Source organism: Peromyscus eremicus, chromosome 15 (genome assembly GCF_949786415.1).
Source record: "Peromyscus eremicus chromosome 15, PerEre_H2_v1, whole genome shotgun sequence".
Taxonomy (NCBI): Eukaryota; Metazoa; Chordata; class Mammalia; order Rodentia; family Cricetidae; genus Peromyscus; species Peromyscus eremicus.
Genome location: NC_081431.1, coordinates 13,909,469 through 13,936,460, shown reverse-complemented (window position 1 = coordinate 13,936,460; position 26,992 = coordinate 13,909,469). Strand labels below are relative to the sequence as shown.

General features: G+C 39.6%; 1 protein-coding gene across 1 annotated transcript in view; it reads left to right on the top strand.

Moving 5' to 3' along the window:
• Window positions 1–26,992, top strand: part of Dnah14 (dynein axonemal heavy chain 14) — a 219,404-nt gene that overhangs the window by 106,769 nt on the left and 85,643 nt on the right. The window contains exons 39-49 of the mRNA XM_059281041.1: window positions 1,960–2,053; window positions 4,822–5,030; window positions 5,730–5,982; window positions 10,115–10,190; window positions 12,147–12,382; window positions 13,994–14,116; window positions 16,611–16,769; window positions 18,208–18,340; window positions 20,374–20,435; window positions 21,362–21,543; window positions 22,885–23,013. Of these exons, the coding sequence (XP_059137024.1) occupies window positions 1,960–2,053; window positions 4,822–5,030; window positions 5,730–5,982; window positions 10,115–10,190; window positions 12,147–12,382; window positions 13,994–14,116; window positions 16,611–16,769; window positions 18,208–18,340; window positions 20,374–20,435; window positions 21,362–21,543; window positions 22,885–23,013 (1,656 nt within the window). The remainder of the gene's footprint in view (window positions 1–1,959; window positions 2,054–4,821; window positions 5,031–5,729; window positions 5,983–10,114; window positions 10,191–12,146; window positions 12,383–13,993; window positions 14,117–16,610; window positions 16,770–18,207; window positions 18,341–20,373; window positions 20,436–21,361; window positions 21,544–22,884; window positions 23,014–26,992) is intronic.

Below are 26,992 nucleotides of genomic sequence, written 5' to 3'. Positions count from 1 at the left end.
ATGTTTTTGTATTTTCTGGGGCTTCCTAGAAATAGTCTCCCCTATAGATACCAAGGAATTACTGAACATGTTGAGATTTCTACATAATTTCTTTGATTTAAAAATCAATTCCTAGTCATTTAAAGAGATAGCTTTATTAAGCTGATGTTATCTTTTCATATTGGTAAGAGGATGCTTTCTATATGAAAAGTTACAAGTTACCTGTCTACCATATCGACCACTTATATTGTTCCAAACTTATGAAATACATTTATATATTCCTTATGGAGTCATCTTTTCAGTTTTATCATAAAGGTATGCTAAATTTTACCAAATGCCTTTTTTGTATCTACTGAGGTGATAATACATTTTTACACTTTGTTTTCTGATAACATGTATGAGTTTGTGTGTATGTATGATGATGAGCTTCACTTGTATGTGTTAAGCCATATTGCATCCTTCGGATATATCCCACTTGATCATAGCTAAATCCTTTCTGTGTGATACTCTATTTGAGTTGCTGGTGTTTTGCCGAAGAATTTCGCACTTGTTTTGATGAAGGTCATTGGCCCACCGCTTTTGTTCCATTGTGTTTTCTTCAGTTTGGTCCCGTGGAACAAGTGAGAAGGATTCCGTTCTCTTCGTTTTTTCTAGCATATGTTAGGGAGACTTAGTATTCATTCTTCTCATCAGTAGTGAAGCTATCTAGTCCTGGACTTTAGTTGGAGGAGGAAATTTTTTGTTACTGATTCAGTCTCGATGCTCTTTATTGGTCTTTCATTTTTGTTTCTCCTTGATTCGGTCTTGGCGAGGTGCATGGGTCTAGGATTTTGTCCATTTATTTTATTTTTTCAGATATGTTGGCATTTCATTTTAAATATTTATTAATCCTTAATGTTTCTGTGGTATCTGTTGTAATGTCTCAGTTTTCACCTCTAATTTCATGTAAATCTTCTCCTTTTCTTAATCCAGCTGAAGGTTTGTTGATTTTGCTTGTGTCTCAAAGAACCAGTTAGTTGTCTTATGTGAGGCAGAACTGGAATTGAATTCAGGGTCCTGAGCATGGTCAGTAAGATTTCTACCACTGAGAACCCCATCTGCACCCCTCCCCCTTTTCTGATGCCGGATCTCCCTAGTTTTCCAGGCTGGCCTCAGACTTACTTGTGTAGCCAGGCAGGCCTCCAGCTTGTAATCTTCTTTCCTGGCAACCTAAGGAGCTGGGATGGCAGCCTCTGTCACCATGCCCAGTCATTCTGTTGCTCTGAGAAGGTAAGTTGCACCAGACATGGTATTGCACACTGTTAATCCCAGTGCCTGGAAAGGCAAAGATCTGTTGGTGTCTATGAATTCAAGGTACCATGGCCTAGAAACATTTGAAATTATAAGCCAGAGAGATTCTGTCTTAAAAAAGAAAAGAAAACTGTTAAGTTCCGTATATGCATATACTTTGCCAGGATTTTATTGTTACAAATGCTACATTGTGGTCCTAAGCACTATGATATTTTTTTTTTTTTCAATTTGGGACTTGATCTACGATGTGATCTACTCAGGAGGGTTTTCTTCATGCCAGTGGGAAGTGTGAGTTCCTGTAGCTGTTGGGTGGGCTGCTTTGTGTCACATGCAGTCGGTCCAGAAGTTCATCTGTGCTGTTTCTTTGCTGATTTTGTACCTTGATGACCTGATATTGGCGAAAGGACAACGTTAAGTCCCTTGCTGTTGGTGTACTAGAATCGTTCAGCCTTTGAGTCTATTAATATTTGTTCTGTATACCTGATGCTTTGCTACTGTTTTTCCATATGTTTACATTGTTTACAGTCACTTGCTAAATTCACCTCCTCTTTGCTTTGTTATTTACCATGAGGCTTACAAAAAAAAATTTTTAATTATAAAAGCCTATATTAAAATGATAGCTACTTAACATTGATGATAAAGACCAAAAAAGACTAGTATAATGCTACATTCTGATTATTCATTATTTAGGTTTTCCAAGTTGGTTTCTCCACTACAGCAGATATCGATAACAGTGTTTTTATGAAGGAAGTAGAAAAAGGTGTTAAAGTTGCAGAAACTCATGGTAAGTGTTACTATTAAATTCAGTATGTTATTAATATAGAAGAGAAATTTTGAGTCAACATGAACTGCAATTGTGTCTTTACATTTTTGACTAGTAATATTTTTATTCTTGTATAATTTACTTCTTCCTTGTGTGTTTGCTTAAAATTTCTAATCTCACAACAATAGTTTTATGGTGTGTACATATCTTATTGTGATATATAGCCACTAGCACGTAAATAGCCTTTCGGTTTATAAATAATTAGGACTAAAATGGTATTGATGGTAGAAATAATGATATGAGAAGCAGCAGTGGCAGCCTCCTGTCTCTGAATGGCAATGCCATACCATCTGTGCATTGCCAGCTAAGTCACACAATCCCAGCTGATTCGTCACTAATGCACAGAGCGGGTGTAGAATACAGCTCCTACTCCATAAGAGCTGCCCCGATACTGGAAAAGCCTCAGCCTCCTTTCCCACCCCAGACTGAGCCTCATGGCAGCTCATCCGCTTGCAGCATGTTTATGGCCCACACTCTAAAAAGGACTTTTCCTGCTGCATCTACTTTCCCAGAGTTCGGGACAGCGTTTTGAGGAGAGTACAATGATTGGTTATAGTTAGGTTTTCCTTATGAGTTTTAGAATAATGGACAGGATAAATATTTCAAGCAGAAAGAGCCCATCTTCTCAGCAGTGGCTATCTGCATCCTACCTCTGCTCTCTGGTTCATCAAGGACCCTGAATGTCTTCTGGGTGCTTCACTGTTTTCGGTCTGCATGGTTACCCTCCCTTACTCTAGGTGAGAGGTATTCTAAAAACCACTGGGCATGGTGGTAAACATAGCATGTGGTGCTGTCTTCTGAATGTTTGTGCCTACTTCCCCAAAGTTTGTATATTAAAGTCCTAACTCTCAAGCTAATGAATTTAGAAAGTAGAGCCTTGGGGAGAGCAGATGGTCTTGAAGCATGTGCCCTTGAATGTGGGATTAGGTCCTATACAAGATGCACTCTGCCCCTACTGACGGAATTAGTGTACTTGTAAAAGAGACTCAAGGGACCATCTTCCTGTCATGTGACCGTACAGCAAGAGGAAGGTTCCCTCTTTGAACCAGGAAGCTGTTTCTTACCAGATGATCTACTAGTACCTAGATCTCAGCCCTCAGCCTTCAGAGCTGTGACGGACACGTGTGTACTGTTTATACCCTGCCCAGTGAGAGACATTGTGTTATAGCAGTCCAGAGAGACTACAATGGTGTAGAAAGGGTGTAAATGGGTTCTGAGTATAACAGAGTTTAAGCTATCTACTTGATTTTCCTTTGATATTGTCTAGGAACAGCATACCTAAAAATTATTCCTGAGTGGAAGATACAAATTCACAAATCATATTATTATGAAAAAATATGGAACCATTTGTCTTTCTCCTATCCAGATTTTAAGGGTTAATTACACATTTCAACCATCTAAGAATGTCTAGAATGTGCTTAAAGCAATTTCAAATATATAGTGTATTTACTGACTCTAATGAATACTGGAGGATATATATATAAAATATCCTCTTTTGTGAGGCATTAATCCCACTCATGAAAGCTGAGCATGTCCAACACATGCCCCACTGTAACCTAGGCATTCCTCTAGTGTTTCCTGGGACAATGTTTTCATCTTAGAGGCCAGGGGGTCGGGAGAGGGGGTGGCTCAGTAGATAAAGTACTTGACACACATATGTAGTAGGTAGCCATTCCAGCTTTGGTCTGGAAGTTCTAACCCCCATTGAGGCTTCGGCTACAAGGCGGGGGTCCGGCTAGCTCAGTCTGTAGAGCATGAGACTCTTAATCTCAGGGTCGTGGGTTCGTGCCCCACGTTGGGCGCCAGATATTGGTAAAATTATTAAGGCTACTCCACGTAGTTAAAAGAAAAATTTATTTAGTGGGTAACTTACAAATAAAGGGATAGGTAGGTGGCGGGTTCTGAAAAAGACACAGCGCAGTCTGGCGGTGTTCTCTGGAGAACTCCCCTTGGTCTACCTCTAGAGTCCAGGTCCAGGAAACAAGAGAGCGTGGCGCATCCCAATCTCGGGTATTCAGGGCCCTCCCTTGGCCCCGCCTTGTAGGCATGATAGTTACCAAATCCTCAATGGGGGTTGGAACTTCCAGACCAAAGCTGAAATGGCTACCCACTACACACATGCACGGGACTTCATGTGTGTCAAGAAGTTCAGATCCCCAGGATCCAAGCAGAAACAGATATGTATGCATCTGTAATCCCGATGTTCAGGAGGCAGACATAGGAGACCTCCTCCTGCGGGGCAAAGTGGCTAGCTAGGCCAGCCAGAATTACCAAGTGAGAGACCATGGCTCCATGAACAAAAGAGAGAATGGCTGAGGAAGACATCTGACAGCAACTTGGGCCTTCTATGCACATAAGCACATACATGCATATACACCCTCACATGTGTATACCCATGTGTGTATATGCAAATGTGCATACATACCTGCACACGCGTGCATTGCACACACCTATACACACAAAAAGGAAACTGTTGCCAGGCAGTAGTGGCACACGCCTTTAATCCCAGCACTTGGGAGGCAAAGGTACTCGGATCTCTGTGAGTTCGAGGCCAGCCTGGTCTACAGAGTGAGTTCCAGGACAGCCAGGGCTGTTACACGGAGAAACCCTTTCTTAAAAAAAAAAAAAAAAAAGAGGAAACTGTTGTCTAATAAAATAGAGTGTTTTCAAGATTGTAATGAAAGAAGTCTGATTAGTTTTAGCTACATTAAAAATGTTTTTCTATCCAGATTTCGATTGGCAATGGATTGTTTTAGATGGCCCAGTCGATACCTTATGGATAGAAAATCTAAACACTGTGCTCGATGAAACTAAAACGCTGTGCCTGGCGAACAGCGAGAGGATTGCCCTGACTAACAGAATCAGGGTGATTTTTGAAGTGGACTCTCTGTCTAACACCACGCCGGCTATTGTCACCCGGTGTGCAATGGTGTTCATGGTAAGTCTGCAGAGCCTGATCCTTGGCACAGGTGTGTTGTTTAGAACAGCAACTCATCCCATCAGTTGTGTTCTAGTGACCCCAGTGACTCAGTGACCCCAGTGACTCAGTGACCCCAGTAGCTCAGGAACTTTATTTGCCCCCAAAGCCTCATAATCCAGAAGTAATACTGTCATTAATAGTACAAGGGAAATTAGAACATCAGTATTTCCGACAGACAGGTTAGGCCATTGGTATGAATTATTTTGCCAGCAAAGGAGATTGCCCTGAAGCCCTTTCCTCTGTATGACTCTCAGAACTTGGGGAAACATTACCAAGACGGTGATATGGGAGGAGAAAACATAACCCCCCAAATTCCATACATGAAACTCCTTAGCAGTGTGAGTGGCTCTCTTCTCTAGCCTGCCTGATTTGGGGTTTGGGGGCTGGGGCTGCCTAGGCTACCTGGCTCCTTTCAGCTTGCAGACCCTATTGGGTTCTCATTGTTTGTTTTCTTTTCAAACCACAGTTAAAACTCTAAGATCATTCCAGAGAATTGCAATTCCTTTAGCTGTTTGTTGTTGTTGCTGTTGTTGTTTTAGCTTTAAATAATGCTGAATCTAACCATGGTAAGGGGGTGATGAGGTAAAAATTTTTTAAAAAGTAAAGGATGCTGTATTTTTGTTTACATGAGATTTTTCTTTTGCTTTTTATTTCTAGGACCCTGTTGATCTGGGATGGAAGCCTTACATTAAGTCGTGGCTTTTGAAAACTTCAAAAACTATAAGTCAACGAGGAATGGAGTGTCTTGGACTGTTGATTAAAAAGAGTGTTACAGAAGGGCTAGACTTTCTGAAAAGGCACAGAAAGTTTTTAGCGTATCCCTTACAAGATGTGACAGTCATCATGACTCTGTGCAGGATTCTAGACGCCATGTTTGAATTCATGCACATAAAGAGAGGAACGACAAAAGGTGACATCCCCTGAGTCCTAGTGAGGAAATTGTGTCTCCATGATTCAGTGGCAGCTTGTTACTTCCTAGTGAAGGCCAGAAGAGCATAGACTGTCGGTCTGTTTGAGTCGACAGCAAACGTGGACATAGAACAAGCTAAAAACTCTCAGCAGAGGTGTACATCCACAGGGGCAAACCAATAACTTATGTGTTGAGGTTCCCATGTGTGAACCTTAGAATATATATATATATGCAGAGCCTTAGGAGATCTTGATTACTCAAGAATGGTTTGTTGTATTTTAAGGATTCCTCAGGTTAGGAAGTGTCTAACCCTGTACTGTGGACATGCCAAGGCAGAGCGAGAAGAGATGCATGGTTTCTTCTTCCTGTTGGGATTTCCTGTTGGGTCTTTTCTGTTGCCTTAGCTTTCGGCTCATTATGCCCTTGTTCTATACAGTTTGCTCTGAGGCGATTGTGGTCACTGCTTGCATTTCTGTTGGACTAGATTATAGCTTTCAAAGCTCTGTTGAAATTTGACATTTTTAAGGAATATAATACACAGTGCTCCTCTGTGAAGAGTTACATTCAGATCAATCCTCTGTGACTTCACCTTTTAAGTTGAAGACACACTTAACACAGCTTAGCTATTACTGTGGTTTTATTGAGCCTCTAACAGGCCTTGTTTCTGATGAAATTACTTAAATTCAAAAGAAGAAGCCAACCACTTCTCATCTGGACAGTAGGAAAGATGCCTTAAGGACATCTCAGGAATTAGCTGGACCCCTACCAATTTTAGGATCAAGGGTATGAACAAATAAACTCATCTTAAAGACTTTTCTTTGAAAAGAGAATACCTTCAGGGTACCATACTTCTGCAGGCCTGCCTAGGGAGTCATCTTCCTTGTTTGTTTCACTGTGCTTGACTACCCAGAGACTGCTGCAAACATGGTCCAAGGGGACCTGGCTACTGCTTGAGCAGGTGGCAGCCCTTGGTGTTGTTTACGTAATTCTGGTTTTGCAGGAACATAGGATACAAAACTGTGAGATCAAGGACACTTCCACACGGATCTTTAAAGAGTGCCAGAGAGGCCAGGTGGTTTGTGTCAGGCCAGTGTTCATGTAGGCAGCTCCTGAGAGGTCAGTGCGTGGAGCTGTGAAAGTAAAGGTTAATCCTTGGTGGAGACCTCAGGGTTCCAGAGATACCAGGAGCAGGAAATCTGCGGAGGGAGCTGCAGGCAATGAGCATAAGAGGTCCACGAGAGAGGCCATACAGGCTTCAAATGGCAAGGCCACAGGGACAAGGCTGCCCAAGACCACAGAAGCTCACATCAAAACAATGGTGCCCTGGCTACTGACGTGGTTCCACAGGGTTTACGGTTCATCCCTCCAGGTCTGGTCTTGCCTTCCCCTGACCTCTCCTTGCTGTCAGTATTTCAGCTCCTCCAGTTTGGAGGAGAATAGTTAGTCTTTGCCATTGTATGTAAGAAATAAGTCACGTGTTTTCTTTCACAGCTAAGAGTTGCATTGAGTGTCAGAGAACAGTTTAGACTTGATTTTTAAACAATATTGGAGTTTGACTTGAATGAATTGTGCATTATGAGATTGACATGAAGTTTTGGAGGCCAGAGGTAGAATATAACAGTTTGAATATGAAGTATACCCTTGAATGTTCATGTTTTGGGAATTGGTTATGGATATCTAGGTGAGGGCACCTAACTAGATGAAGTAGGCCACTATGTGCAGGTACTCGGGGGTATGTTAGCCCTGAATCCTGTGCCAGCCCACCCTCCTTTCTGCTTCCCATCCACACTAAGGTGCACAACCTCCTCCTCTATACATTCCCACACCTGTGATGATCTGCCTCACCCTGGGGCCAGCATCAACACAGCCCAGGACTGTGAACTAAAACCTCCAAAACCTGCTTTACTGACATTTCATATCCTTTGGCCAACATCTTTCTTACATTTTCTCCTTTCCAAACTCCCGACTTCTGGTGGCCATCATCCTATTCTCGATTTCTGTGGGACCAACACTTTTAGATTTCATATCTGTATGAAATCAATTGGTATTTGAATTTTTATGCCCACTGTTAGAGTCTCTTCAAAGTGAATACATGTTGTCATATGATAGGGGTTTTCTTTCTTATAACTGACTAATGTTGCACTGTACGTACACCACATTGTCTCTGCTCACACAGTGAAAGCTCAGACTAATTCCATGTCATGGTGAGAGAAGTAATGCCTCAGTGTCAAAGGAAGCACAAATAGCTCCTAAAAACACTCATTTTGAGTAGAAGTGAGACTGCTGGGTCATGTGGCAGTTCTATTTTGGGTGAGCACTGTGCTCTTGTGGGTCATGGTTTCCCATTTGTTGAGATAGGACTATGTCAGTATTGACCTGCATTTGGTTTTTATTGTTACTATAGTTACGTTACTTATGTTCCTCCTGTACCTTTCTAGAAATGATTGTTTTGTTTATTACCTGATACAAGGCTTATTATAGGAAACAATTTGTTATGATTTAAGACTATTTAACATTAAAGGAAGATTCTAACAAATTCCAGAGAGAGAAAGGCAACAGAATAACAAGAAGAGATGAAAAGTTTTCTATGTCAATACTGACTCAAGAAGAAAACAAGAACAACCTTTATAATAGAACATTACAAAGATATCTATTACACACACACACACACACACACACACACACACACACACACACACAAAGTCAGTAATGTACCACAAGCTTGAAAGATGAGAGCCTGGGAGCTGAAGGAGTCACTTGTCCATTCCCACACTGGAGCTGGATGCCAAGGCAACAACCTACAAAACCAAGAGGCATCTGGAACCTCTGTACCATCAGAGGAAGTTTCTACAGAGCAGTTACCCTGAGCTTTCCCCACAGAGAACTACAACCATTTACTTCAGTTATACTAAGTTATACTAAGAAAAGAGGAGTACTCAAACTTATTTTATTCTTTGCTTTGTTTTGTGATGGAGTGTCATGTTGCCCAGGCTAACCTTGAACTTCTAGCCAGGATGACCTCCTGCTTATACCCTCTGAATGTGGAATTACAGGCTTGGGCCACCACATCCATTTTTATTGTTTAAAATGTGGCTTCTGGAGAAGGAAAGTAGGTGACAAAAAGAGACTATGAGTGGTGTGTTCCATTTTATTCACAAAATTAGCAAAACTATACACTGAATATAAGGCATCGAAAAATGAGTTTCCCTCTAAACTTCCTTTTTCTTCTCATCTAGTCCTCAATGGCTACTCCACTGAAGAAAATGGCACACACCCCCTCCAGCAACTCTTAACAGTTGGTAGTTCTTCAGGAAAGGGTGGGGCCTGTGGGCACTTCCTTACCCTTGATAGACCTTGATGTCTAGAATGCACTGGAGTATAAACACTAAAAGAAGGTACCAATGGAGGTACCAACTGAGTCAACCTTTTTAAAGCTATTTAGCAATGCATGCTGAAAATACTGATAAATTCGCCTTAGTGGTGTTGTTCTAGAATCTTTTATAGAGTTATAATTGGAGAAGTATACAAATGGTTTATGCACAGGGTAGGGGGTTGTACACAGAAGAACTATTTGCAGTCATAAAAACAACCTGAATTCCAACAATGGAAGATTGGCTTAATAAATTATGCTACAATAAAATCATGTTTCAAAGGACACATAATGGCATAAAAACAGCCTTAAAAAATCAAAAGGCAGCATAAGAATGCAAGTCTTTTCATTTTTATCTGAGTTTAAAATTTAAAATGCATTGTGTACTTTGTTATTCCATAAGTAATACAACAATATTTTAATGGTTATGGAGGAGAGTAAAACTGTGAGTTCTCATTTTTTCTACGTACTTTTCTGTTCTGAAATGTTCTAAAAGAGATATATTTTAACATTAAGAACACAAATATTAGCAAACGAAGCTATAAAGAATGAGTCATGATTTAGTCTGTTTTTCTCTGTTGAATGGATGACTTGGACAAAAGGAGTCAGGAGTAAGGATGGAGAGTCTGCCCGGGGTGCTCCAAGTGAAGGACTCTCCTATGGCAGTTCACAGCTAGGCAATGTTACAAATTGAGCCTGGTTAATTAGCCTATGAAATTTTAGGTCTGTTGTTAATTGTACAAAAATCCTGTTGTTTCTAAGGTGAAGACGCCACAGGTGACACCTCAACTAAAGGGACAAAAACTCTGAAAGTCAAGTTCAAGGATGCTGAAAGCAGGTCAGTTACATTTATCCAGCCGGTGTGTTTGAAGAGCCTACTAGATGTGAAACACCCAAAGGCACATAGGATCATTGTCAGCAAACCATGTCTTATGGTTTCATAATATTGAAGTCTACATTATTTTATCCCATCTTGGAGTCCTCTGTATAGCTAATACAAGATAATCACATTTTTATGGTATTTTAAAATAGTAAGAGTGTTATAAAAAAGCATTCATCTTTTAGAATGGAATAAATTGATGTGAGTTTATTTCACATATCAGCTGTTTATTAGCTATAAAATGCTGCACCAATTAGAAAGTTTTAAAGTTTTGTCTCACAAAACTGGAATGATAATGTGACATGCTAGATGTCTAGATTACTTAGGTTAATAGTTAGGTGTACAATACATTGTAGCTATGGAATTATTCCTTTTATATTTCTTCTGGATGATGGTCTTTGCTGAGTCCACAGTCTAAATCTCTGCAACCTCCACAGCCAGCAGGGTGACAATCCACAGGGTCAAGAAGGAAGTTCAGTTCAACATAACTAAGTGGCTGGTGCTGGCTCAAACTTTGGGAGTCTGACCCCCAGTGATTTTATTTAGGCATATTTAAGCACAGCACAATTTGATGAAAACATTATGATGACAATTAACTCAATCCTGTGTGCATAGTAAGAATTCACATATCTCTTTGAGGAACAAAGTAAGCTAAATAAAAACTGGATATGACCACATCAAAAGAAACTTTTTGTAAAGTGCCTGGGACACCATCCGTAAAGAGAGGTTCTATAGACTGAGAAAAACAGGCCGATGCAAAGGCTCTCAGGGAATCTGGTGTGGTCTCTGCCACACTGATCGCTCAAAAGTCACCAGACTAGAATGCATGTCACCTCCCAGCCTTCCGGATAACAGGTATTGCATTCCGTCCCTTGAAGGAATAGCCCCGTGTGCTCTTCCAGGTCCCCCTAGTGCATGTCTGTGAACACAAGGACCTCTGTGCCTCCCATATTAACCCACTGTTATGCCTCAGATCTTACTCAACTCTTTGTGTTTTGTTCATTCTTTCCTGTCCTGTGAAAAAGGTATCATGTCCACTTTGTTCAGAGTAACTGACACATAGTAAACATTTAATAAATATTTGCTAAATTATACACCATGAGATGTTTCAGATAGACACACTATGCTGATAGTTGCTAATGAATTTCAGTCGGATATATCTTGTTTTTTCATAATTTATAGATAATTTTATGATAATATTAGAACAATGGAAGGTGTTAGAAATTAGGCCCAACCCTCCTGTTTAACCCTATCATCATCAACCCTGTCACCAGAAAACTCACGGATCATTAACCACGAGGAGCCTAGACTAACCTCAGCGAGAAAGCAGTCTCCTCAGCTTCTGACTTCCTGTCGGTAGCCATGTTGAACTAAGTCAGCCCGTAAGACTTGACAGGAGAGATGCAAAGTGAATTATTGTTTATTCTGTCTTTGATGAAATGCAGAATTATCAGATTGATCCTCTCCCCCAACAAGTAAACTTCAAACTATAAACTGACCTAAAATTAAAAAGGTTTACATTTAAAAACTAAATAAAATGAAGTGTATATATAAAGTATATCAAATACATACCAAATAACTATTAAACATGTATCAAAAGTATATCATGATAAAGGTATATATACAGATATTAAGTAGAACTGTATGTTAAATAAAGGTATAGGATAAATTTGTCAACACATTACCAAAAATAGATATAAAACAAAAGTTAAGTAGGAATGTCTTATACATATGCCACTTTAAAAATAAACACAGTAATTAATTTATGTGACTGTTATCTGGGGAAACATTATGTACTAGATCTAAAATTTTACATCAATACTTTATTACAATTTTTGACAAAACTGATGTGATGTTGAGATAAATTTTCCAACCACTTTATAAAGTTTTTGACATTCATCTTCCCACACACAGCTATGAGAATGAAAATGCATGGTATTTGGAGAAAAATCCTGAAAAGTTAACAATAATGATTCAGAAGGTTTTTGTGTTTGCATTTACGTGGGCATTCGGAGGGATTTTAAAGCGTGAAGACCAACATGAAGAAGACTTGCTCTTTCGTTCAAATTTTGAACCTGATTCTCCTGCAGAAGTAACCTATAATTTTGACAACCTTGTTCATGAGTTATTTGAAGATGATTCAGAAAAAGGTCAGTTACCTACCAGTTATAAACTAAATAATTCATTTTTGCTAAAAGTGTAAACTCTAAATTATACACAAAAGAGCAAGATGATGGGAAGTGTGTTCAGTGGGTAAAGAATGTTAAGGTCTTTGTTGGAGAGAAACATCAAAAAGCTTTGGATTAATCAGGACAACATATAAATCAGTATATTTGAAATAAACAGAATGCTAAAAATAAGTTAATAAGTATGTGTGATACATATACAAAATAAGGAAGAGGAGCAGTAAAGTAAAATAGAATAAAGTACATTGAAGAACACTATATTTAAAAATAGTAGCAACCTACAGGGGCTGGGGAGATGGCTTAGAGGGTAATAGAATTTTCTGTGCAAGTATTAATACCTGAGTTTGAATCCCCAGCACTCACTTAAAAAGCCAGGCATGGCTGCATGTGCCTGCACCCCAGCATTGGGTTGTGGAGATGGATGGAGTTTGAGGCCGAGAAGCCGAGCTGAATGGTAGGTTTATGGCTCAGGGAGAGCCACACTGTCTCACAGCAAGAAAGTGGACATTGACAGAAGACACCTGATATCCCACTCTGGCCTCCACATGTGTGCCCAAGGTGCATGTATGCACACACATGCATGTAGCATATACACAAGGACTCGCAAACCAATTGTGAACTCGTATGAATTTTTATGAACAAAATTTGTAAGGATTCTGAGAGAAAACTAACAACTCTAAAATCATAGTCAAGTGAGGTGTTATGACTCATGCCTATAATCCCAGGGCTTGGAAAGTGGAGGCAGGAAGTCATCTTTGAGTATATAGTAAGTTTGAGTCAAGCCTGAGCTACATAATACCTTGTCTCAAAAAGAAAAAGAAATCATAGCAAATTATTTTTAATATATCTCAAACAAAAACTGAAAAAGAAAATAAGCTATAAAACTAACAAGATGTATATTAATATATTAATGATGGTTAGACATATACATCTATCCAGTTAAATAGTAACTCTGCTATCTTTGATGAAACTATGGCTAATCTATTTTGCATTTTTTTTTTTTTTTTGGTTTTGTGAGACAGAGTTTCTCTGTAGTTTTGGTGCCTGTCCTGGATCTCGCTCTGTAGACCAGGCTGGCCTCAAACTCACAGAGATCCACCTGCCTCTGCCTCCCGAGTGCTGGGATTAAAGGTGTGCACCACCACCACCGCCTGGCCTATTTTGCTTTTTTTAACTTATATTTTCAAGAATTTTTTCCAAGAAATGTATTATTTTTTAAATGGGAAAGAAATATGATTTACAAGTATTTTCAGTGTTCTGTATTATATTGGCTTGACCTGAGCCAGAATGGTACTGGAGTTTACTAGCATCCAAACACACTGTAATAACACGCACTTTAGGATAAGATTTCATAGGACGTTGATCACAACTTACCCTTTTCTACATGTAAAAATGAGTAACAGTGAATAAACTTTTCCTTTTGTACAAACAAACATTATGAGGAATCGGCCTGCCTGTTTTTATGACTGCATGACCTTCAGTGGACTCCTGGCTCACAGATCCTTACCTTTCAGGTAGCGTTCATGTCGTTGGTGAACCACTTTCGTACTGGATTCTTGTCTGTGTTGTTTTCAGATATAGGTATCAACTTACCAGCTGGTGAACGGTCTATATTTGGGTATTTTGTGGACTTACAGAATTGTGAGTTTATGCCTTGGTCAGATTTACTTCCTAATGCTCAAACAATAATTCAAAGAGGTAAGTATAATTATTTTTAAAGACTTTTAACGTCTCTAAAATTCTGGAGGTATATTAACCATTAAAATAGATGTATTCACAACACTGAGGATTGACATGTTCAAATATGTATCTTTGTAGGGGCAGCTTTTATTCATATTTATAAAATGTGCCTTGAAATCACCTTAGAACATTATAAGAAATGTGGGCAGGGCTGGAAAGATGGCTCCCAGATGAAGAGCACTGGCTGCTCTTCCAGAGGACCCAGGTTCATTCCCCGGCATCCACATTTCAGCTCACAACCGTCCATAACTCAAGGTCCAGGGGATCCGATGCCCTCTTCTGTCCTCCTTGGACACCAGGCATGCAAGTGATGCACAGACATATATGTAGTCAAAACACCCATAGTCATAAAATAAGTAAATAAAATGTTTTAAAATGTGTAGTGTATTTAGACACATTACAGAACTATAGTGTATAGAGTCTCACCAATGACAGTGTCTACTGGTTTAAATTAGCTGTGGTACTAACCAATAATGGAAAGTAACTCTTTAAAAGTAAGAAAAACACACACATAAGATCGTGTACTTGGTTGTTAAACAAAACCAGCCATTTAAAAAGAATAAGGTGGACATGCTGGTTCACACCTGGAATCCCACTGTTTGGGAGGCTGAGACAGGAGGATAGCCATTAATTCAAGCCCAGGCTGGAATACATAGTGAGTACCAGTCCAGCCATTAGCCCCTGTCTCAAAATAGTAACAACGAAAAAGTAGAAAATGATGGTTTAATTTTTATGTCATAAGTATCCATATACTGTAAATGGCTTTTATTTGCAACATGCTTCTGCATATCACAGAAGATCCTTAATCTTGCTGAACTCTGAGAACTTGGTAGGAGATGAAGACAAGAACTTAATGAAAAAATGTCATTAAAAGTAAACTTAAAAATTCTTCAGCTTTATAGTCTTTAGAGTCTCTCTAGTGGTGTGAACCCAATCATGTTGGACAGAGCCATGAATTTTTTTATTTTCCGTTTGGGTCTTCTCCCAGGCTCGGCAGAAGCAGTATGATTCATGGAGCATGGGGTAGTTACCAATAGCTGCAGCTCCCACTCCCAGCCAGCCCCACAACCTCAGGGTGAACAGCTCGTACTCCCCAGTATACTGTGCTGCTCATCTAGGAGCTTCGGTTGCATTAAATGCGTTTCAAATAACAATTTTTTTTCAACTTATCATAGGTTTATGGGAAGGAACTCCATCAGTAAGTTGAGGAGCATGTGTATAAACGTATGAATGATCGGGGGTACTGGGGAAGAGCAGAGACAGCGGGAGCCAGGTTGACAAGGCAGATACCTCCAGAAAACTCCAGCAGAGGTGGCAAGTACCTCCTGCTTGCCAGAAGTCCTTGTAGAAACATGGCCTCTGTCGCCACTGCCCCACAGCCTTGGCATCTTTGGCCACAGCCTCTTTAGCAGTAAAGGCATGGAGAATAAAGTTCCTCCTACCAAAGTCCTCAGCACTGTCAAATGATCCAACATCAGAAATAGGCATGGACTTAGGAACCAGAGTGACACCGAGAGGTTGTATTTTTAGTGCCACTAAGAAAAGTAATCCAGACCCGTGAGATGGCTTAGTGGATAAAGACCACCAAGCCTGGTGACCTGAGTTTGATCCCTGGGATCCACATGGTAAGAAGAGAGAACCCACCCCTGTAAAGGGTGTGAGTGGGGCAGAGTAAGGGAGCAACCCCCAGAGCACACACAAAGGTGGAAGGAGAGGACCAACTCCACAAAGTGGTCCTCTGACCTACACACACATCAAACACACACACACAACAACAACAACAACAACAACAACAACAACAACAACAGACAACAGTAACAATAAAGTGAAGTTTTAAAACAAGGATTAGGGTAGCATTATAGACAGCATTAGTGTCCAGGATGAGTTTTGTTTGTTTGTTTGGTTGGTTTTTGTTTTGTTCTGTGTCGTGTGTGTGTGTGTGTGTGTGTGTGTGTGTGTGTGTGTGTGTGTGTTATTTCACACTGAATTGTCTATGTTCAACTGTCCTTTACTTTTTGAAATGTCAATTTCATGTGGTTCAGATAATCAGGGTGAAGGTTCAGCTTGTGTGATTAAAACTGGTAGCAGAAGAGTCCGGAAGGGCAGGAAGGGCAGCCAGAGCAGTGGGTTCTCAGGACAGCAGCAGCCTTGGGATTAGAGCTGCCTCCCCATCCTTCTGTCAGGAACGGCTGGACCCAGCAGGGTTGGGGTAGGAAAGTCAAGGAGTTTGCTTTAGGAATGTGTGTGATATCTTGGCCAGCTGAGAACTCGGGAGAGAGCAATCTCTAAGACCAACAAAGACCCCGGGCACGTCTAACAACACTGGCCAGTCTATCCATGTTGAAGTTGCCGTGTACCAGGCGGACTTTCCCAGAGTAATGAACAGCAAAAATAATAGGCTGCTATCACATTCTAGGTCATCTGAAACTTAAAAACTGTTTTCTGACCTTAGGGACATCGTTAATGACTGACTTTCAGGGATCTAGTGAGAGCATGCTGAGGATGAAGGAGTGTGGGGAATACGTGAACTATACTGCCACCAGGGACACACTCTGCCTGTCTTTCCTCATGAGTCTTCTCCTCAAGAACTCCTACCCTGTCCTTCTCACAGGTATTAAAGATAAGTAACAGGGAATTTCTAAGGTGGGAAGAAGTTTAACATTGGGTCTAATCATTTTTAAGTGGGAATTAATAATTAATAGGCCCTGAAAATTTAGAGAGACTGATTCTTCACAATCTTAGCAACAGCCCATTTTAACAAAGGACATTCTAAACCTGTCTGTGTACCTTCCTTGTCCTCCTCCTTCCCCACCTCACCCCCCCTTTTTTGCTTGCTGCCGCTAGAGGTGAGGCTCTCGCATCCACCTCCCGAGTACACCCATCACTCCAGACTTAGATGTCATATTTTTTCATCTTTTCATTACATTAAAGACAAATTCTAGAAATAGACACATTGGATGAGTGTGTGGTTGACCTCCATAGCCCATGATCCTTAGAGGGCCACATCTGGTAACACCAATTGTCTAATGAAACTTTAACATACAATTTGTAAATATGGCATAAAATTTTTCCAAACTCTTACTATTACCAAAGGAGTGACTCAGTGCAGTTCTTGTTCATTCTGAGTATTTATCCGACCCACTGACTAACATTTTCCTGTCTCTGACCTGTGTTGGCTATCACCAGAGGCAAATAACAGAATGTTCCTGGAGACGTAGACAGAGAACTTCAGCAGTGTGACACTCAGATAACACATATTTACCTCTAATTTGCGCTAAGAAAACTCTTGAATTTTTCTGTTTTGTGAACTTGGGAGTCATGAGTCCTTGTTCTGTTTCAGGAAGTTTTATTTTTAAATGCCTCCTTCGATAATGTTAGCCAAAAAAAAAAAATTTAAGGGAGCTAGTGTTGTGATATATGTTTGTAATTCCAGTACTCAGGGCGCTAAGGCAGGGGGATTATTGAGTTCAAGGGCACCCTAGGCTACATAATAAAACCCTTCCTCAAAAAAAAAATGATGAAGTGGTCTAGAGAGAAGGCTCAGGGTCAGCAGCCCTTGCTGCTCTTGCAGAGGACTCAGGTTCATTTCCTAGCACACACTTTGTAGTTCATAACCATCTGTAACTCCAGTCCCAGGAGAGTCTACAACCTTCATGGGCAGGAGTCATGCACATGGGGCATATACACATACAGATATGGTATTCATGCACACAAAATGTCTTTTTTAAAATTGATTTTGTTTTGTTCAAAGAGTCTCATCTAACATAGTTCTAGTGAGCTATAAGCAAGAAACAGTTCTGATGGGCTTAAATGAACATTAAATGAAAATTATCTCCTAATCTATCTTTTGTAACTAATATAAATCAAACAATTTGAAAGAAATTCACATTAAGTTCCTATTTAACTTCTCACATTTAAAAGAGAATAGCAAAAACTGTGCTTTCCATCCATGCAAATTCAAATGAGTACATATGCCACTATTTATCTTACCATATGAACATGTGTAATTTTCTGACATGTGGCTCTAACCTAATGTATCTCCCCCTCAGGAGATTCTGGTGTCGGGAAGACTACTGCCATCAATGAGATGCTTGACAAGCTAGAGGGCCGAGGAACGTTTGATATAAAATTCGGGTCAATTTTAGGAAAAGTCCTGTTACATAATGAAATTAAAAGATCAAGGTATACATATTAAACTTTAAACTTGGCTTCTCTGGTAAAAACGTTTCCGTGACGTATGTTGACTGTGTTCTTACAAAGCAAATCTTTTATATAATGATGAGAATTATTCAAACGAGGCAATAAGAAAAAAATGTTTTCCCAATCTCTTAATATATATATTTGTAAGGTGCAGTGGGCTGTTTAAGTGTGTGCATGCATTGTAAAATTATGTCAGCTGATTAACACACCCGTCACCTCATGTATTTACATTTCATAGTGAGAACTCTTAAAACCTGTGTTCCTGCAGCTTTGCAGTATACGTTAACAGAACCCTCCATACCCATGTGATCCAGCTTGAAGTCAGATTCCTCCTGTTTGGATCCTCCCACCTCACCCTCGGCCCCTAACACCTACCCCTCTTTCTGCTTCCACCTCCTTCATATTCTCAGTATAGTGGAGACGGTATAGAATTTAATCCTCCTTGCCTGGCTTACTTTACTCTTTTATGGCAGTATTCGGTTGTTTTGATCAATATTCATTTTTATTATATTCTTTTAATTTTAATTTTTTAATTATGTATCTGGGAGGGGGTGTGCACGTGAATGCCGATGTCTTCAGAGGCCAGAGGAGATCATCATATACCCTGAAGCTGGTGTTTGGGGTCATTATGTGCTGTGTGACATGAGCACAAGGAACCAAACTCAGTCCTCCGCAAGAGCAGGAGGGCTCTTAGCCACAGAGGCATCCCTCCAGCCCTGTAGTCACTTCTCCTACCTTGTTCTTTCTGTTCAGAATTGCTGTATCTATTTGGAGTCTTCTGATTCCACAAGAAAAATGAAAAATAGCTTGAGTTTTGATAGAGATTACACTGAATTTATAGATCATTTTGGGTAGTATAAACATTGTAACAGTATTGATTTTTATAAACCATGAATACTGGCTATAGTTCCAGATAACTGTGTGACTTTTCAGCTTCATTATAATTTTCAGTATCTAGATTTTTTTTACTTAGTGAAATGTCATTACAGCTTTTGTCCTTTATTCTATTACTATAACATATCACTTTTATTGATTTGTATATGTTGGACCATCCTTGCATCCCAGGGATAGTGAGTCTCACTTGATCATGAAGAATGGTCTCTTTAATGCTCTGTTGAGTTTGGTTTGTTAGCTTTCTGTTGAAGATTTTTGCATCTGTGTTCCTAAGTGGTACTGTCCTGAAGTTTTCTTTGTTTATAGTGTTTTTTCTGACTTTCTTCTTAGGGCAATGCTAGCTTTATGAAATGAGTTTGGAAATATTCCTTCTACCTCCATTTTTCAGTAGTGTATGAGTATTAGTATCCATCCTTCTTTAAATAATCAGTAGAATTCAGTGTGAAACCACATGGTTCTGGGATATTTTTTTCTTTGATGGAGGACTTTTTGCTACTGATTTAACCTCCTTCCTTATTATTGGTTCACTGTAATTTCCTGTTTAGAGGAAAATCTTTACTTTTTTCCAAAGTGTTTTCAGTTAGATTCATTCATTTAAATCAGATATACTTGCATTTATTTTAAATATCACTAAGTTTAGAACCACACATTTTATATAACATAAAATATAACTATAAGCTATTTTCCTCCCAGAAAAAAATGCACCTCAGATATACTCACAAAGTTTTACATAATATCAATTTTTGTAATAGAAATAAATCATCTACATATGAAACATAAAAAGACTTTACAAAGAGCTTGTGCCTATTATTCTGAATTTTGTCTACTTCTTCATAAGAAAATATAAACTTGTTTTGCAAATAAAAATTTCCAAAATAAAACACATTTTTAAAATAAAGCCTCACATTGTTAAAATATTAGAGAAGCCTATTTTTTCAGCTGAATAAGAAAATGGCATGTGAAGAAGTCTTAAGATTATAAAAGTGTGAACAGAAAAACAAATGTTTTCTTGTGGGAAATCCAAATAAAATCAATGATGTGCTGTTACTTTGATTAGATTTTATTACTACAACTAAAACTATAAACTAATTTTGGATCCTTGAAATATTTGATTCCAACAGCATAAGGCAGAATATCAACATCTTGATTGCCGAGACCTACAAATCAGCCATCGGAGGTTTTGGTAAGTGTGGCCACATGGGTTCAAAACTATCTATTGATCTGTTGTGTTCTTCTCTACTGTGGCCATATGCACAGCCATTCCTTACTGTGACAAGTCATAGAGTAAAAACTGGAATTGCTTTAATCCCAGCACTCGGGAGGCAGAGGCAGGCAGATCTCTGTGAGTTCAAGGCCAGCCTGGTCTACAGAGCTAGTTCTGGGACAGCTAGGGTTATTACACAGAGAAACCCTGTCTCAAAAACCAAAAACCAAAACAAACAAACAAAAACTGGAATTTTTCATTTAAAATACAACCTGCTGGAAATTATCCAGGACCCACTCAAAGCTCCTAAAAAGGTACAAGAGGTTCTGGTGGAAGAGATTGTCTGTGCTCACAGGTGAGTCCTGTCACCCTGGCTCTGGTGGAGGAGATTGTCTGCGCTCACAGGTGAGTCCTGTCACCCTGGTAGAGACACAGATGGAACCTAGAAGCTGCTGCATTCTTCCCTGACTTTCAGCACAACACAGGAGAAAGTCATGACTCTGTAGCTCTCATGCCAGGACTTATAGCAGAAACATGAGTTCCAGAGATAGTTTAGGGTCTTGAACTACTGTAGCCTCATCCTACACATCCCTCTGAATGATTCTTCCTCTGGGAACAAGTCCTGCATGCGCCTTTCCAGTCATTCAGCTTGATGTTTCTAACATACACAAATGAAGATGGCCCCTGAGCTTCATACCACTGCATGTGCTATGGTTTCTGACGTGCAGTTTACAATGAAAGATAATGAACTATTCAAAGCTGCTGTTCCTCTCTCAGAGCATTGTCATTGAAAGAACAACAATAAAATAAAATTGCTTCTTTCAAATTTCTTAACACCCTAAAATAGAGCGAACATTGCTTAAACTGCCCTAAATTTATATCTCCTTTTGTATTTGGCATTGTAGATATGAGTACAAAGAAAGTATCGATTAAAACTGATGATGCCCCAATTAAAAATGATAAAGGAATTATAATCTCTACGATCAATTTAACCACCAACATGACAGCCACCAAAACCAAGGAGATGATTCTGCGGAAGTTAGTTAGAAGAACCAAAGACGTACTCGGAGCCCCAAAAAACAACAGGGTAATTTAGTGCCCCTAATCCGTAAGGAAATGGTTTGTTTTAGTTAGTAAAAAGGAGAATATACACTCCTGAGCATTGTTCAAAAATGCACTTACAAGGGGGGCTTTGATTTTCAAATCGGTGTATTCCTCTTCCAATACGATGGGTTGTCCTGGGTGAGAATTACTAAGACCAGAGGAATATGCCAAAATCTAGATAAAGATTGTCTGGAGAGTGAGTTAGCTGCTGGTGCTTTGATGCTGTAGTTTCTAGCTCGTTTTCATCTGCTGCATGAAGCTCTAAAAGAAAGAGCAACTTCTAGAACCCAGACTTGGAGAAGGCAAGAAGGGAGTGTCTTATGGGAACAAGGCAGATGCCCGATGGCATCAGATGTTCTTCATCCCACCTCCAGTCTGCTTGGCATGGAATCAACTGTCAATTTATTATCTAAGTCACAGTTGGAATTTACGGCCATTGACTCCCATTCAATACCATGAAGTTAGCTCAGGGTCAAGTGGTTTGCAAGATTCATGAATAGGCCTGCGTGGGCCCCTGGGAATCCCTGCTCTCAATGTTTGTGTCACCTTTAGACGGTCTTACGGGCTTGCTTCAGATTCCCTGGACTTCAACCGAAGATGTGGGTAAAACTGGTAGATCTTTGCCTACGTGAATAGACTTTAGGGATTCTGAAAGGGTTTCTGCAACCTATAATCACACCATTAGAAAAAGCAGTCAGGAAACATGGCTGCCAGCCTGTATTCCAGGAAGAGAAACAATGTTCTCCTAAAAAAAAAAAAAAAAAAAAAAAAAAAAGTAACATTGACAGTTACAAATTGGGAAATCAAAGTAGCTATTTGTATTTTTATTTCACAAAAAATAAGTGCAACCAAAGAATTCATTGCGCAGAGACTGAAATTGATACACTTGACTGCCTAATATTTTCCTAGACAAAAAGTAATACAGATTTAAAAACTGGAAAGTGCTTCTGAATTTGCTGCCCAAACCAGGGTACATATGAAACAGAAAAGCTAAATCCGACAACAGAGCAAGCACATGGTAAGAAGTAAGCTGGCACATTCAGAAGCAAGCGCCACAGTTAAATTATTTGATCAGCATCAAAAAAACATTCCTAAGCATTACGTCATTGTTTTAGGGATCAAGGGTAGATAGGGTTTCTGCTGGTTGGGACACTTACTGTCTTCTAAGACCATAGCTTCAAAATAGATTTAATCTTCTGCTTTTAATTTTAAAAAAGCAGATTTATTGCATATAATTTTGTTCTCAAACAATAGCATATCTGTAATTCAGAATTTTTAAAAGCTTGTACTAATTAATATTTTTAAACATTCTGTCTCCCTTAAGATTGTAGTATTTATTGATGATTTGAATATGCCAGCACCAGAAAAAGGTGGAGCCCAGCCACCCCTGGAATTGATCAGACAGTTATTAGAAATGGGTGGGGTTTATGATACAGAAAGAAATACATGGAAGGTACAGTATATACTAAGATTTTCTCCTCACTAAATATTGTTACTGAATGCTTACAGCAACATTGAGTAGAGAATTTAGAAAGTCTAGTTACGTTAATGTGTGCATGTTGAGACCCTTTTTTAGTTCCTTCTCTGGAAATGAGAAGCCCTTTGTTCCAAAACTGACTCCACCAATGTCAACTGTCCAATCCTGAGCTCTCTCCTCCGTAAGACGAGATGACTGTGCTGCAAAGTTGCATGTCTCAGGCAGACTCAAGCTAAGATTCCAAATGAAGCGTACTCGCTAGTGAGTGGCGTTGGCTCAGACACCAGCCAGACTGTCCGAATCACCGTCCACCTGAGGCAGAGAGGAAGAGCCCCAATGCAGCCCTCCAGAGACAATTTGAGAGAGGTGGGGGTGGGGGACGGGAAATGAGTCCTAGAATACACGCCCTGGACAAAAGCCTTAAAGTGGTCAGAAAATGATCACAGCAAGTCTGTGGTAGCATTTCTGCAGCCCTGGCACAGGCATGGGAAAGGACCAGGGGTGTCAAAAGACTGGATTTGTGGGGGACCCGCACCCACCTTTTCCCCCAGGATCCTCTTGAGGAGTGAAGGATAAGAGATTTAGATAGAAGTATAGAGGGGAGAGAGACAGGTAGAAACACAGTATAGCCTCGGGAGGGCCTGGGTCCTAATCCACCAGCCCCCTCTGTCTCCTCTACAGGACTTTTTAAGGAATACCAAGGGGTGGAACAAAAGACCTCCCCCTAGCACAGCCAAGTGCAGACCTTTCCAAACACCTGGTAACCTCACATGTGGTCAACCCATCCCCTTATGCAGCCCTGCTGGGTAAAGCAAGCTCAGAGCTCACTAGGAAACCTCTGTGGGCTCCCACATGGGTTCAGTTCTGACTGTAGCCACGCACAGCACTGTGGCTTTGTAGTGTTTCAGGGTCATTATATCTTCTCATCCCAGGCAGTCCTGGCTACAACAGAGATACTTTGCAGTGGTAACTCACTCATCAAGGCATCCTCTTTGTTAGCCTCAGTAACACATTGCTTATTTTCCAATGACTCCTCGTTTATTTTTAATATACATAGAATCATTGGACATATCTATAGATACAGTGTGACATTTTGCTATGTTTATACAAAACATAATCATGAAATTTGAGCAATTAGCTCATGAATCACCTCAAACATTTATCATTTTCTTTAAGTAATGATTCCCAAAATCCTCTCATCTAGTGATCTGGGGATGTGCAACTTAGTCCTGCTGTCTGGAACTTATGCCTGTTGTTCAACCTCTCCCTATCCTCCCTCCCTGCTAGCCTTCTCGTCCTCTGAGATCACCTTTCTTAATGGGGTGTACAGGATCCTAGTCTTTGTTTTTTAATTAATGTTTTACTAACATACAAAGCAATGGGTTTCGTTTTGACATTTTTGTGCATTTATATCATTGTACCTTGCCCTGATTTGTCTCCCTCTCTGTCCCTCACTGGTCCCTTCTCTTCCCCCAAGTAGTTCTACTTCTGATGTCATGTCAAATCTGAATATATATATATATACACACACTTTCATATTGTATGTGTTTGTTTATTTACATCTAGAAAACACAATATTTTCCTTTATGAATTTGTCTTTGTGTCATAGTGATCTCCGGCTCCACTTACTGCCCTTCAAATGATTTAACTTCATTCTTTTTTTGGTTTGGGTTTTTTTTTTTTAGATGTATTTATTTATTATGTATACAGTGTTCTGCCTGCATGTACATCTGCAGGCCAGAAGAGGGCACCAGATCTCATTACAGACGCCTGTGAGCCACCATGTGATGTCTGGGAATTGAACTCAGGACCTCTGGAAGAGCAGCCAGTGCTCTTAACCTCTGAGCTGTCTCTCCAGCCCTGGTTTTTATTTTTAATTATGTATATGAGTTCATGTCTGTGTGTGGGAATGTTCACCTGAGTGCAGTTGCCTGTGGAGGTCAGAAAAGGGTGTTAGATCCCCTGGAGCTGAACTTAGAGGCGGTTTTGAGCTGTACAGTACGGGTTCTGGGAACTCAACTCTAGTTCTGTGCAAGAGCAGTATGTAGTCCTAATCATGAAACCAACTATCTCTCCAGCCCCACTTCACTCTTTTTTTTATAACTAAATAGAATTCTCCTGTGGTGAGAGATGGCTTTTGTTTTGCTCCTCTTTATGTAGCTGTCCAGTTTTCTCAAGACCGTTTGTTTGAAGAGCCGCCTTTTTCTAATTGGCTGCTTTGGAGTTTGGCTTGTTCTTGTTTTTCTAGGACTTTGAGATGTATCCTGAAGTTATTTACTTGGGATCCAATTCTTCTTTATTACCTTTAAGTCATCATACAAAATAATGAGTTTCATTACAGTTTTTCACGTGTCTGTGTGGATATACTTTGATTAACTCCCCTCCCACTGCCGCCTCTTGGTTTTAATGTAAGCGTTCATAGCTATGAGCTGCTCCTGTACAACTTCCTTCCCTCGGTCCGAAAGGCTCTGATGAACTGCTTTCATTTTCATTTGAATCTAGGAAGTTTTCTATTTTCACGCTGATTCCTCCAGTGACTCGTTGGTCACTCAAGAAGACAGTGTTTAATCTCTGGGTCTTTCTCTTGTTTCTACTTTTATTCCACTATAACCCGATAAGAAATTGTTTCAATAAATTTGCCTTTTGCTAAGACTTGCTTTATGGACTAAACTGTGGACAATTCTTTTAAAGTTACACATGCTGCTAAGAATAATGTGGACTCCACAGCTGTTGTATGGATTATTCTGTAAATGTCTGTTAAATGTATATAACCCATGGTGTAGATCACTCTGAAGTTTCCTTATTAGCTGTTAGCCTTGATGACCTATTTCAGGAGTGGGCTACTGAAGTCACCCACTGTGGTTATATCCAGACCTATGTGTCCTTTTGCATCATTAATGTTTGTTTTATGAAATTGGAAGTCCCAACATTCAGTGAACATGTATGTACGTTGTTACAGCTTCTTGGTAGATCATTCACTTTGTTAACACGCAGAAGCTGTCTTGTACCTCTTCCGAAGGTTTTCAGTTAAAGCATGCTTCCTCAGTTATCAGAATAGTTACACCAGAATGGTTTTTGCTTTCATTTGCTTGGTTGATTGATTTCTGTCCTTTCTCTTGGAGATTTTTTTGTGAGTGAGCTGTGGTTTTTGGAGGACATTATCCAACTGACTAGTCTGCATTATTTAATTGGGAAGTTAAAACATTTACATTTAGGATTATCGGTGGGAAATATCTACTATTATATTTTTTTAGAGCCCCAAAATGAATACAATCAGGCAGTATTTGACTTTCTGTATCTGGGCTATTTAACTTAGCATAATGTCTTCCAGGCTCATTTATGTTGTTACAAATGACAGTACTTCCTTTTTTAGGATTTAGTGGTATTTCATTGCATATTTAGTAGGATTTCATTGCATGTATACATCATATTTTTTCATCCATCAGTGGGCCCTTAAATTGATTTTGTGTTTATTCTGTTGTTATTGGTGAGAAGAATACAGATATATTTTATACACTAATTTAATCTCTGTTGAATGTGCATGTGTGTGTGTATATATATATATATATATATATATATATATATATATATAGAGAGAGAGAGAGAGAGAGAGAGAGAGAGAGAGAGAGAGTCAACAGTAGGATTATTGGAGCGTGTGGTGATTATACTTTTATGAGGAACCTAAACCCTACTTTTCATAGTATCTGTGCTAACTACATTCCCTCTGGTAGTTTACAAGAAATTCCCTTTGTCGCAGCCTCACCAGCATTTTCCATATCTTTTCTTTTTACTAACAGCTGTTCTAGCTGGGACGAAATGATATCTCACTGTTGTTTTTATTTGAATTTCCCTGATGCTCAATGGTGACTGGTTCTTTTTTTTTTTCCCATTTACCAGCTTGTTGTATATATGTTTCCTTTTGTTGAAATGTTTCCCAGTTTTTTGTTGGATTATT